This window comes from Octopus sinensis, linkage group LG24 (genome assembly GCF_006345805.1).
Source record: "Octopus sinensis linkage group LG24, ASM634580v1, whole genome shotgun sequence".
Lineage (NCBI taxonomy): Eukaryota > Metazoa > Mollusca > Cephalopoda > Octopoda > Octopodidae > Octopus > Octopus sinensis.
The window spans coordinates 2,650,722-2,663,688 of NC_043020.1; the positions used below are offsets into that span (position 1 = coordinate 2,650,722).

The 12,967-nt window shown below is 40.4% G+C and overlaps 1 protein-coding gene across 1 annotated transcript in view; it reads left to right on the top strand.

The window, feature by feature from the left end:
• The window catches only part of LOC115223873 (coactosin-like protein), a 39,356-nt gene extending 27,992 nt beyond the window's left edge, over positions 1 to 11,364 (top strand). The window contains exon 4 of the mRNA XM_029794578.2: positions 11,060 to 11,364. Coding sequence (XP_029650438.1) covers positions 11,060 to 11,173 — 114 coding nt within the window. The 3' untranslated portion in view covers positions 11,174 to 11,364. The remainder of the gene's footprint in view (positions 1 to 11,059) is intronic.
• The last annotated feature ends 1,603 nt before the right edge of the window (positions 11,365 to 12,967 follow it).

The following is a 12,967-nucleotide window of genomic DNA, read 5'->3' on the forward strand; positions in this document are numbered from 1 at the left end:
TCGAAATCGAATTGAACCAGCCAGGATCCCTGGTCTGGTGGTACGTAAAAAGCACTATCCGACTCGTGGCCGACGCCAGCACCGCCTCGACTGGCTTCGTGCCGGTGGCACATTAATACACCAATCTGACCGTGACCGTTGCAGCCGCCCCGCCTGGCACCTGTTGCAGGTGGCACGTAAAAGCACCCACTACACTCATGGAGTGGTTGGCGTTAGGAAGGGCATCCAGCTGTAGAAAACATGCCAAATTAGACTGGAGCCTGGTGCAGCCTTCTGGCTTCCCAGAGCCCGGTCGAACCGTCCAACCATGCTAGCATGGAGAACGGACGTTAAACGACGATGATGATGATGATGATATATATTATATATATATTATATATATATATATATTATATATATATATATATAGGGAGAATTCACAAAAAACAAGACGAAGACAGATCGTGTAGTATAACGCTTGGGAAGTGAAAAAGTCTTTAACGTTTCGAGCCTATGCTCTTCCACAGAAAGGAACAAGGAGAGAAAATAAAGAATGTGTAGTGGCTACCAATCTATCATGGTGACACATGCACACACACACACATATATACAACCGATGGTGGTGTGTTTACGTCCCCGTAACTTAGTGGTTCGACAAAAGAAACCGATAGAATAAATATTAGGCTTATAATGAATAAGTCCTGGGGTCAATTGGTCGACTAAAGGTGGTGCTCCAGCATGGTTGCAGTCAAATGACTGAAACAAGTAAAAAGATATATATATATATATATATATATATATATATATATATATATATACATATCTATGCATACATATGTGTGTGTGTATATATATATATATATATACATATATATATACACATATATACACATACATTTATATATGCTGTTGTCCTGTTATTACCATTCTTGTTTTTAATTTTATTATTGTTTTTCATATTTATATTCATGTGGCATCGTCCGTTTTTCTGTCCTTGTTTCTTATACATTTGATCCTTTTTCCAAGAAATCTAATGCTCACAGCTTAGTTTTTCATTGGGGCTGGCCATGTCGGAGCAATATCAGGATTAATCAGCTGAAATTTGCTAGGACGATCCGGTTCCTGACTGAAGAAGATTAAAGGCTTCGAATGACCCGTCCGTTTTTTGTGTCGTCTCTTTGTGTATTTCACGTTCTTGTCCCTTTTTATATATAATTTTTATATCTATATATATATATATATATATATGTGTGTGTGTGTGTGTGTGGGTGTGTGTGTGTGTGTGTGGAGGTGCAATGGCCTAGTGGTTAGGGCAGCGGACTCGCGGTCGTAGGATCCCGGTTTCGATTCCTAGACCGGGCGTTGTGAGTGTTTATTGAGCAAAAACACCTAAAAGCTCCACGAGGCTCTGGCAGGGGATGGTGGTGATCCCTGGTGTACTCTTTCGCCACAACTTTCTCTCACTCTTTCTTCTGTTGGCCCGCTCGCTTAGTCAGCGGGGTGGCGTCATTTGAAGGCTAAAACAATGCGAACGCATTGTGACCAGCGATGTGTAACTACATCTGATAGCCTGGTCGGTCACGGTGATATATATATATATATATATATTATATATATATATATATATATATATATATATATACATATATATATATATATATGTATGTATGTACACATCAGCAAACAATTGTAATAAAGGCTAAATAGCACAAGACAGAGAAAAAAATGTGACGGTGGGGGGGAGGGTCTGGAATGTTGGGAAGAAACACAAAAACTTAGCGATCCCTCTCCCCTGCCCCTTCCCCCCCTCCCCAATTTGCTTTCTTATCATTAATCATTAGTCATTTATCATTAACTCAACTGTATTAATTTACGGGGTGGTGGTCATGGTGGAGGGGGTGTCAGGAGCACGGCACAGATAAGAGTAATTTACACTTTAAACATTTTAATTATGCGCTCTTATCTTTGGATATTGTTGTTGTTGTGTTGTTGTTGTTTTTTGGGGGGTTTTTTGTTACTTGTTTTTTTTTTTTGCTAACTCCTTTCATCAAAAAACATCAATTAACAAATTACAAACTTGTCTAATGGTTGGCAATTGAACATAGTATTAGCAAATTATATAACGGTGATGATGATGATGCTGATGGTGATGTTGGTGGTGGTGGTGGTGGTGGTGGTGGCAACAGCTGCAGCAGAGGTGGTGGTGACGGTAGGCGGCGGTGGCGGCGGTGGTGGTGTGGTGGTGGTGGTGGTGGCGGCGACAGCAGCAGCGGTGGTCGTGGTGGCAGCGGCGGCAGCAGCAGCGGTGGTCGTGGTGGCAGCGGCGGCGGTGGTGGTGGTGGTGGTGGTTAAAATAACAACAACAGCAACAATAATAATGACAACTCTTTCCACTAAAGGCACAAGGCCTGAAATTTTGTGCGAAGGGGACTGGTTGATTACATCAACCCCAGTGCTTCACTCCTACTTATTTTAATGACCCCCCGAAAGGATGAAAGGCAAAATTTAGGGCCAGGAATAGGGTCAGAAATTTTTGAAGGGAGGAGTCGACTTAATTACATTGACTCCAATTCATGGATGGTATTTCATATTATTGACCCCGAAAGGATAAAAGGCAGAGATGACCTAAGCAGAATTTGAACCCAGAATGAAAAAATGCAGAAGAAATGCCACTAAGCATTTTATCTGATACAATGGCCCCGTGCCGGTGGCACATAAAAAGCAACATCCGTCCATGGCCGTTTGCCAGCTCCGTCTGGCACCTGTGCTGGTGGCACGTAAAAAGCACCCACTACACTCATGGAGTGGTTAGTGTTAGGAAGGGCATCCAGCTGTAGAAACACTGCCAGATCAGACTGGAGCCTGGTGCAGCCTCCTGGTTTCCCAGACCCCGGTCGAACTGTCCAACCCATGCTAGCATGGAAAACGGACGTTAAACGATGATGACGATGATGATGATGAATAACAATTCTGCCAGGATGGTAAGATCATGTAGTAAGACCCAGTGGCCTTGAAAAGATCATTCTTGAAGGGTCTGCAAAGGAGGAATGAGGAGAGAGAAAAGGGGGGAGGATTGACATCAAGGAATTTATAGCCAAATCATTTGCAGGGAGCCAAGCTCTGGGCCATAGCCTCAACGAGTGGGGTAGATTGATGTATGGTATGTCCCAAGAGCACTCCTTTAACCCTGGCTGAAAGCCGAGGGCTCAAACAACGGAACGAGCGAGCGAGATAATTAGCTGTCATTAGAAGTTATCAGTTATAATTATAAACGTGTGTTTGAGTGCGTGAGTGCGTATGTGTATGTGTGTGTGTGTATGTGTGTGTGTGTGTGTGTGTGTATGTGTGTGTGTGTGTATGCTAAGTGTTTGACAGCATGCTGATAGGCAACCAGATGTTTTTATATGTATTTAGGTCATATTTGTGTGGGGGTGTGGGGGGTGCATGCATAATTGGCTGTAATTATCTATCTATAAGTGTAGGTTTGTATGTGTGTGTGGGAGGAGATTAATCATTTGTAATATAAAACTATGACAAAATGAGAGGTAATGGTGGTGAGGATTTTACTTGTCGAAGGCACTTTTGTGTGATTCAGGGGTTCACTTTGCAACTAAGTGGCTTGAGGTTCAATCCCACCATGCAGCACCTTTTCCTCCTCACCCCCTCCACCCACCCCCAATGCACAATTCTCTGAGCTTTCCATTGACTGCAGTCCAACCCCTCCACTTCCCACATCTTCCCTGACCCACCCCTTCCCCTTTCAAACACACCCGTAATCTGCATGACCTTCTGGTCTGTAGTTTCTTTCCTACTCCTAGCACCCAACCTAGTTCCTTTCCCTGTTCTCACTCACGCTGTCACACCTGCTCCTGCCTCTCCAACATCACTATTCTCACCAACACCTATCACCACCTCCTGTACATGCACCTCCAATAATGTCATCTACTGCATCTCTTGCTTTCTCTGTCCTTCCCTGTACATTGGTCAAACGGGATACTTGCTTGGCCAACCAGTTCACTGAGCACCTCTAAGACATCAGACTCAGCAATGACACCCTGGTCCCACACCACTTCTGCTCAACTGGTCATTCACTACAACATCTGTCTGTGTTCCCTGTCTTTGCACCGAGGACCCCTGGCCTCCTACCTCCACCATGAACAGGGATTGATATTCTCCCTTCATTCCTTTGCTCCTCTTGGCTTTATTTCGCCACCTCTCATCGTCTGAAACCAACCCCACACATATTCCCACACACTTCCCACCTTCAACTGCCCCTTGCTCTCACCCCACACCTTTACACCACCTAACTCAGTACCCTCACCATACACACCATGATACAAACACCCATACACACTGTTCAACTCAGTACTCACACCACACACAATTACACACACACTCACATGAACATGCACACACACACACACATACACACACACACAAATGCATGAAACACATCACTCCACTGAGTATATGCACTACGTTACTTATACACACACACATTCCCATACGCACACAAAGGCCCATGTAATTTTAAGCTCACCCACAAATACATTCACATGCTCTCACCCCCATTCACACACACACACTCACACCCACCATTGTTACATGTACACTGTTATTATCTCCCTTTCATTCAGCCTCTTTCTTCAAGTCATTTCATCATGTTGAACCATTAATCCCAACACATTTTTTTCTCTCACGGTTTTTTTCATTCTCTCTCCATTTTTTACCTTTCAACCCTTTCTGTAAAAGGGCGTAGGCTCAAAACATCAAAGACTTTTCCATTCTTCCCAAGCATCAAACTAGTACACTTTCTTGTTGTTCCCCCACTTATCTTCATCTTTTGTTTTCTGTAAATTTGAACTACATATATATATAACAAACATTAAGAATGAAATGTCCGATTTTGAATTGAAAGTTTATTGTACTTTATCTGAAAACAAGCAATGCAGTTAATCAAAGTATGCATCTAAATTATCAATGCAATTTTGCCATTTCATTGGTAGCTTATTTATGCTGGCAGCGAAGAATTCTGGGGAGCAAGAAGTGATGAAATCAGGAAAGGCTGTTTTTGCATCTTCTTCAGATTTTAAGTTTTTTCTTTGCATAAAGTTATCTAATGCCTGGAAAACAGGATAGTCAGTTGGTGCAAGGTCTGGTGAATAAGGTAAATGATAGAGTACTTCCAAGTTCAGTTCCTGTAACTTGAGCAGCATTCTTTGTGCAACATGTGGTCAAGCATTGTCTTGCAAGAGAATTGGCCTGTCTCTTATTGACCAATCTCAGTTGTTTAATTGCAAGTTCATTCATCATCATTTCATCCAGTTGGTTGATGTATACATCCGCTGTGATTGACTTATTCAGTCATTCACCCAGCACCCCTAATTGCCAGCTGTGCCTCTGCAATAAACTGCATATCATTTACCAGCCCACCGTATCCATCAGCAAGAAATATGAGGCATCGTATTGCTGTCACCTGAGGTACACCCTTCTGATCAATTTCAAGCCACTGGCCACCGACAACCCAGGGATGCCTCCTTAGTTCCAGCCACCCTCCTTAGCACCTCCCGCCCCAGGGTCACCGTTACAAATTAACCCCCATGAACAGCACTTCAAATCATCAATCCCCAAAACACTCCACCATGCCTGTCTACCCTCGTACTCTTGCCCCTTGTACATCACCCCTTCTGTATATGTGAGTGCACGCATGTGCATGAGTGTGCATATGCACCTAGTCACCATACACATGTGCACAGATGTAGGTGCACAGGTATACATATACATGCATGCCTTTATACATGTGCACCTGTGTGTGTGCACATGTGTACACATGCACACTTATGTATGTGCATGTGCTCGTGTGCATATGTACATGGAGATAAAGGTATGAATATGTGGGTGTCCATGTGTGTGTGTGTGCATATGTATGCACACGTGTGTGTTTGTGTATGTGTGCCCTCATGTGTGTGTATGTGTGTGTTTGTGTGTGTGTGTGTGCATGCATGGATGTGTGAATGCACATCTACGCACACATACACACTCATATAAGTACGGATGCATACACACAGATATATACATACAGCAAAAGAGACACTCTTGTCACCCTCATGAACCACCACCACCACCACCACCACCACCACCACCACCATCATCACAACAACACTACTATCACCACCACCACCGCTGCCACTGTTGTCTCCACCATCATCAGCACCATTGTCATCACTCCCACCACAAACCCCAACCCACAATTAACCACAGAGATGACATGAATAGCTTACATTCTTTCTGTTTCCCTTCCCTCTTCTTCCTTTCTTTCCTTCCTTCTTCTGAGGATTAAGCAACAGAAACCAACCACAATAAAGAGGCATAAAGCAAAACAAAAACAAAAATATAGAAATACATACATTATATATATATATAGATATATATATATATATATATATATATATATATATATACATATATATATATACATATATATATATATGTATGTATATATATAATATAGTATATATATACATAATATATAATATACATACATATATATTATACATACATATATATATACACATACATATATATATTATATATATACATATATATATATATATATATATATGTGGTGTGTGTGTGTGTGTGTGGTGTGTGTATGTTTGTATGTATGTATATATATATATATATATATATATATTATATATATATATATATATATACTAGCTGAGTAGTGTGTTGTTGCCAAGTCATTTTCACAATAGAATGCCTTAGCAAACTTTATATATAGACAGGGTGGGGAAGCAAAACTTGGAAAATAGATAATTCATCAAATTGTTTATGTTACAATAACCAGTAACTTGACATAAATATAATTTTAAGACAAGTTTATAGGGATATAAAAAGACAATTTATTCAATATGCCTGCGTTCATTGTCCACCACACCCTTCGTCTGAAGGCATCACAACTCTTCATGATGAAGTACTCAGACATGTTGTCCCATTCTTCCCTCGGAATTTGCTTAAAATGATCAAACTTGGATGTGCAGTTCTGTTGGTAGAGTGCTCCAATTTACCCCTTACAGCATAGTCCAGGGAGTTCGAGTCTGGGCTGGAAGAAAGCTAGAAGTTGACAGGACAAAATTCGGTGAAGTTGTCTTCACAGAATTCCTGCACTTCCTTTGCCGTGTGAGCAGGAGAACCATCTTCGGTCCACACATAATTACCATTGGGGTAGTTAGACTTCAGCCAAGGCAAAACCTTATACCACAGGACTTTGTAATAAACGTCAGCCCCAACCTTTTCCCCAGACTTGAAAAAATGGAGGGGCATCTTTTTTCTGTCAAATGCCACAACTCCTAGTATAACGACTTTAGCTGGGGGCTTGGCCCTAAAGATGCCCTTACTTCAGAAGGTGACTTAGCAGTGTATCAATCATTGCGACGTTTTAAAAAAGCATCAACAGTAAAGATATTTTCATCTGAAAAGATTTTGATGGTTGGTGTAGGAGTGGCTGTGTGGTAAGTAGCTTGCTTACGAACCACATGGTTCCAGGTTCAGACACATGCATACATGCATACATAAATACATGTGTGTGTGTATATTTCACACACACATATCAGCAGAAAATATAAACACAAGCAAGAAAACCACTGCATCAGCACTTTTAAAGTAAAATGAGTTGTGTTATAATTGTCCTGTTGAGTTGCACAGTTGCTCTCTTGCTTTCGCCATCACAAATGCTGTGAAGCAGCAAGGGGCTCATTTGGAAAACCTGTAAGCAGCAAAGCTATTTATATAAAGCAATGTAAAACAAATATATGTCGAAGAGGTTAACAAGCTAGCTTACTTCCCCTTCCCTGCCCCTCTTCTGTCTCATTGTGTCAATATAATTGTTCTTTTAGCTGTTGTTTTTAACTGGTTTCTCTCTTTCTGCATTCTTTATAAAGGAAAGAATGATTGCTGCAGAGGGGATTGGCACTAGAAGTCCTGAAATAGTTTAGGTATAAAAGGAAGGGAAATAAAGATAGAAAAATGCAAAGAAACAATGGGAGGGAGTGGATATAATTAAAGGGAGGAAGGTTTACACAAATGAACAAATACAGACAGCCAAATAAATAGATACATTCATGCATAATGATGGGAGCCTCGTTATAGGTTGCCCTCTTGGAAACATCACGGCAATTTTCCTCAAACGACCCAAGGGTTGTTTTAATATTCCCAGATGCAAGTGTGGTTATGGGATTAAGAAATGGGCCTGGAAACCATATGGTTCTGAGTTCAGTCCCACCATGTAGCACTCTGGGTAACAGTGTTCTACTATAACCCCCAGACTGACCAGAGCCTTGTGAGTGAATTTGGTTGACAGAAAGTGCATAGAAACTGTTGTGTGTGTGTGTGTGTGGTGGGGTTGACGATCAGTGTTGGTTTGTTTATGTCCCCATAACTTAGCAGTTCAGGAAAAGGAACTAACAGAATGAGTACTAGACTTTCAAAATATGTACTGATGGAGGAGGGGCATGACCACATTCCAACGACTGAAACAAGTAAAAAAAGAAAAGATAAAAAGACATAAAACAAAAGAAGCCCCATTGTTGACCACCTTGCTAGAAATAGAAGCCAAATTCTCTTCAAATCACCCTCATCAAGACTTGTTCTAATATTCCCATAAAACATGCTAGACATGAAGGAAATCACAATAGGAGACCAAGTGTGCTGATGAAGATCTCTCTGACCCCTGTTGGTTTTAATCTGGGGTTCCACAAGCAGGACTGGATTTATTGGTGGGTGAAGGGAGCAATTGCCTCAGCCCCACCCTTGATATTGCCCCCCCCCCACCACCTGTGGTGAAAGTTAATGGAGTGCTCAATGAAGGGAGGCCCCACCTCCCAGCAATCTAGCATGAAGAGGCACAGAAAGCCAGTCAAGGCGGCGCTGGCTTCGACCACGTTCGGATGGTGCTTTTTACGTGCCACTGGCACGGGTATCATAACTTCAATTTCCAGGAATGAAAGGGGGCCATAGGTAAAAAATGGCTTGAGAACCACTGCTTACCAACCACATGGTTCCAGGTTCAGTCCCACTGCGTGGTACCTTGGGCAAGAGTCTTCTACAATAGCCTCGGGCCGACCAAAGCCATTTGAGTGGATTTGGTAGATGGAAACTGAAAGAAGCCCGTCGTATATATATATATATATGTGTGTGTGTGTGTGTGTGTGTGTGTGTGTATGTTTGTGAGTTCGTGTTTGTCCCCCCAACATCGCTTGACAACCAATGCTGGTGTTTAAGTCCCCATAACTTAGCGGTTCGACAAAAGAGACTGATAGAATAAGTACTAGGCTTACAAAGAATAAGTCCTGGGGTCGATTTGCTCAACTAAAGAGGTGCTCCAGCATGGCTGCAGTCAAATGACTGAAACAAGTAAATAGTATATACAGAGAGAGGGAGAGGGAGAGAGAGAGTAAGAAAGGAAGAGAGTGAAAATAAAGAGAGAGAGAGAGAACAAGAAAGAGAAGAATTGAGAGAAAGAGGAGAGAAATAGGCCGATTGGTATCAATGGGGAGACACACGGACAGAGATGAGCTGACAAATTGACAGACAGGACACCAGAGAAAGAATGGGGGACCACGTTTCTGTTTTTTTTTTTTAAACAAATTCCCCCCTGCCATCCGACCCACCCCCTTACAACCCCTTCCCCGCCCCTCAGATAATTACCATATTTCTAAAATGTCATGAGTTTGGCAGGAATAAATATGTTCCACCATTTTGGTTGAGGTTGGTCGGTGCAAACAGATAACTAGAGAGTGTTTCTAATTGCTGTATTTGACATCCAAGCACTTGTAAGATTGGCAGGGCAATTAATGGCGCCAACTGACTCTTTGAGCCGAGGGACTTTGATGTCATTGTTTGGAATGTAAGGTGTACACCTTTCCCAATTCCAAAGAAACAGGCATTTTTAGCTTTGCTGTGAATACTCTTTTTCTCTCTTTTACTCTTTTACTCTTTTACTTGTTTCAGTCATTTGACTGCGGCCATGCTGGAGCACCGCCTTTAGTCGAGCAAATCGACCCCCCAGGACTTATTCTTTGTAAGCCTAGTACTTATTCTATTGGTCTCTTTTGCCAAACCGCTAAGTGACGGGGACGTAAACAAACCAGTATTGGTTGTCAAGCGATGTTGGGGGGACAAACACAGATACACAAACACATACACATATATATATATATATATATATACGACGGCCTTCTTTCGGTTTCCGTCTACCAAATCCACTCACAAGGCTTTGGTCGGCCAGAGGCTATAGTAGAAGACACTTGCCCAAGGTGCCACGCAGTGGGACTGAACCCGGAACCATGTGGTAAACAAAGTGGTTACATTATAGGCCAATGGTTCTCAACCAAAGTCCATATAAGATTTTGGCAGGGATCCACCAGAACAGAATAGTAATCAAAGGGGTCCATAGATAATGAATGGTTGAAAAGCACTACTTTAGCCCCTCAATACCTGGCACAAAGTCACCATCCCCACTCAGGTACCCCTTCCACTTGGTCCTTTTTATTTCCTATCTTTTAATTTTGTTGTTATCACTGATGGTTTTTTTGTTGCTTATATTATAATGTAACTAGCAGTATCACCCGGCGTTGCTCGGGTTTGTAAGGGAAATAACTATATAAGCATTTTTAGAGATGTAAAGTATAATAGCCATCTCAATATGGCTAACCACAAAGGGGGGTGTTACTGTAGCTTTTTACGTTCTGAGATTTAATAATACATTTTTAGAGAGTTACTTCCCTTATATAATAGCAAAAAAATGCATTAAAAATGGGAAAAAATTATGGTAAATTTTGTTTAAAATCGTAGACTCATCGTAGACGCGCGCTAATACCCAGAAGGGCTCGATATGAATCACGACTATAAGATACCCGCTTTTGGTTACACTGCACCGCAAAATGTGGGAGTAGTTAGGAATGTAAATCGTAGGGGACAGACACACAACTTCACTTTTATATATAAAGATATCTCTTGGTACCTCATTGTATTTCAACGTTGCTCTGGTCTAATTTGAACTTTTCGTTTCTACTTTCAGAATTACGCTGTAGAAGTGTTTGCCCAAGAGCATTCTGAAATATCATACGATACGATAGCCGACCTTGTGAAGAAAGCTGGTGGAGCAAACTACGGAACCGGAAGGAGAGATTAAGAATTACTATATTATAATTATCATTCATATACAATTGTTGTTATTGTTTTATTTTTTTCAATTGAATAACAACAATAAAAATAATAATAATAATTTCTTTTATTGGCCACAAGGGCGATGGATAAAGAACACATTCTAAGGACAAGTAATAAAAAATGGTGTAAAGGTTTTTGCGGAATTAATTATGAAAACAAGAAACGTGTGGAAAACGAGAGTAAATGAAATGAATGAAACAAGATGTCCCAATAAGGGTGGAACAACCACCCAGAGGCCAATCGAAGGACCCCCACCACAGATCCAGGATTGCCTTGACTACTGAAGACAAGTGCCCGGTCCCTAACTGTGTTCTCTGGCGGCCTGAGTTGACCCCCTATTTGCAGGACGCGGTTCTCACCACTCTCACCCACCTTTCAGCAAATTCATCCAGAGGGGCAGCACCTCCCTCCTCCTCTCCACTCTCACCTTCCTTTTTCTAAATGGAACTACAGTAATAATAATAATATAATAATAATAATAATAATAAAGATGATGGTAATAATAATAATAATAATTAAAATAAACAATAATTAATTTCTGTTCCTCTTTTTTTCGTTTTATTTCTTTTATTCTTTACCGATTCCAATGCTTTAGACTGCGGCCATGCTGGGGCACTGCCTTGAAGAGTTTTACATGTTTATTGTTTGTCGTTGTTGCTGTTGTTGCTTTTATTTTTTTTACAGGAAAGGGGGGGGGGACATTCTGAATTTTTTTCTTTTATTTTAATTTGCTTTTCCTAGTACGTCATCATCATCATCATCATCATCATCATCACTGTCATCATCATCACCATCATCATCATCATCATCATCATCACTGTCATCATCATCATCATCATCATCATCATCATCACATCATCATCATCAACATCTCCACCCACTACCACCGCCACCACCATCATCATCATCATCACTCTCATCATCATCTTTCAGGGTTTGCTTTGTTTTATTTTATTTTTTTTTTGCAGTTTTTCTTTTTTCTTTTGTCCTTTTTCTTCCCTTATTCTTGCATGGGTCAAGCAGGCCCTTTCCCAGCTCAGCATATTCTCACCATTTGTTGCAGCAGCCCTTCATTATCTCCTCTGCAAGGTTTATCCTCCGGAATTCCTCCTTCGCCGTTTCTTCCAAAGTCTTCCTCTGCTGTGGAGAGAAAGAAACTCCAAACAGAAGAGATAAAAAGAAGAAAAACAAGAAAGGAACGAGAATTTCATTTTTAAATTGATTTTATTGAATAAAACACTGAAAATATTTTATAAATACTCTTTTTTGTTTTTATTTCTGTGTTTTTTGTTCTTTATATTTTTGTTGTTTAGTTTTTACTTGTTTCAGTCATTAGACTGCGGCCATGCTGGAGCACCAAACTGAAGAATTTTTTTACTTGAATGTATCATTACCCCAGGACTTATTTTTTTGATAAGTGTGATATTTATCCTATTGGTCTCTTTTTGCCAACTGCTAAGTTACGGGGATGAAAACACACCAACACATGTTGTCAAACATGGGCACAAACAGCCTCAAAGATAAACACATATATATATAATATATATATATATGTATGTATATATATATATATATATATATATATATATATACATATATATATATATATATACATATATATATATATTATATAATATATATATATATATATATTATATATATATATACACATATATATATATATACATATATATATATATATATATATATATATATATATATATATATTGTATGGCCACAGCTCATTAGCTGAAACTGG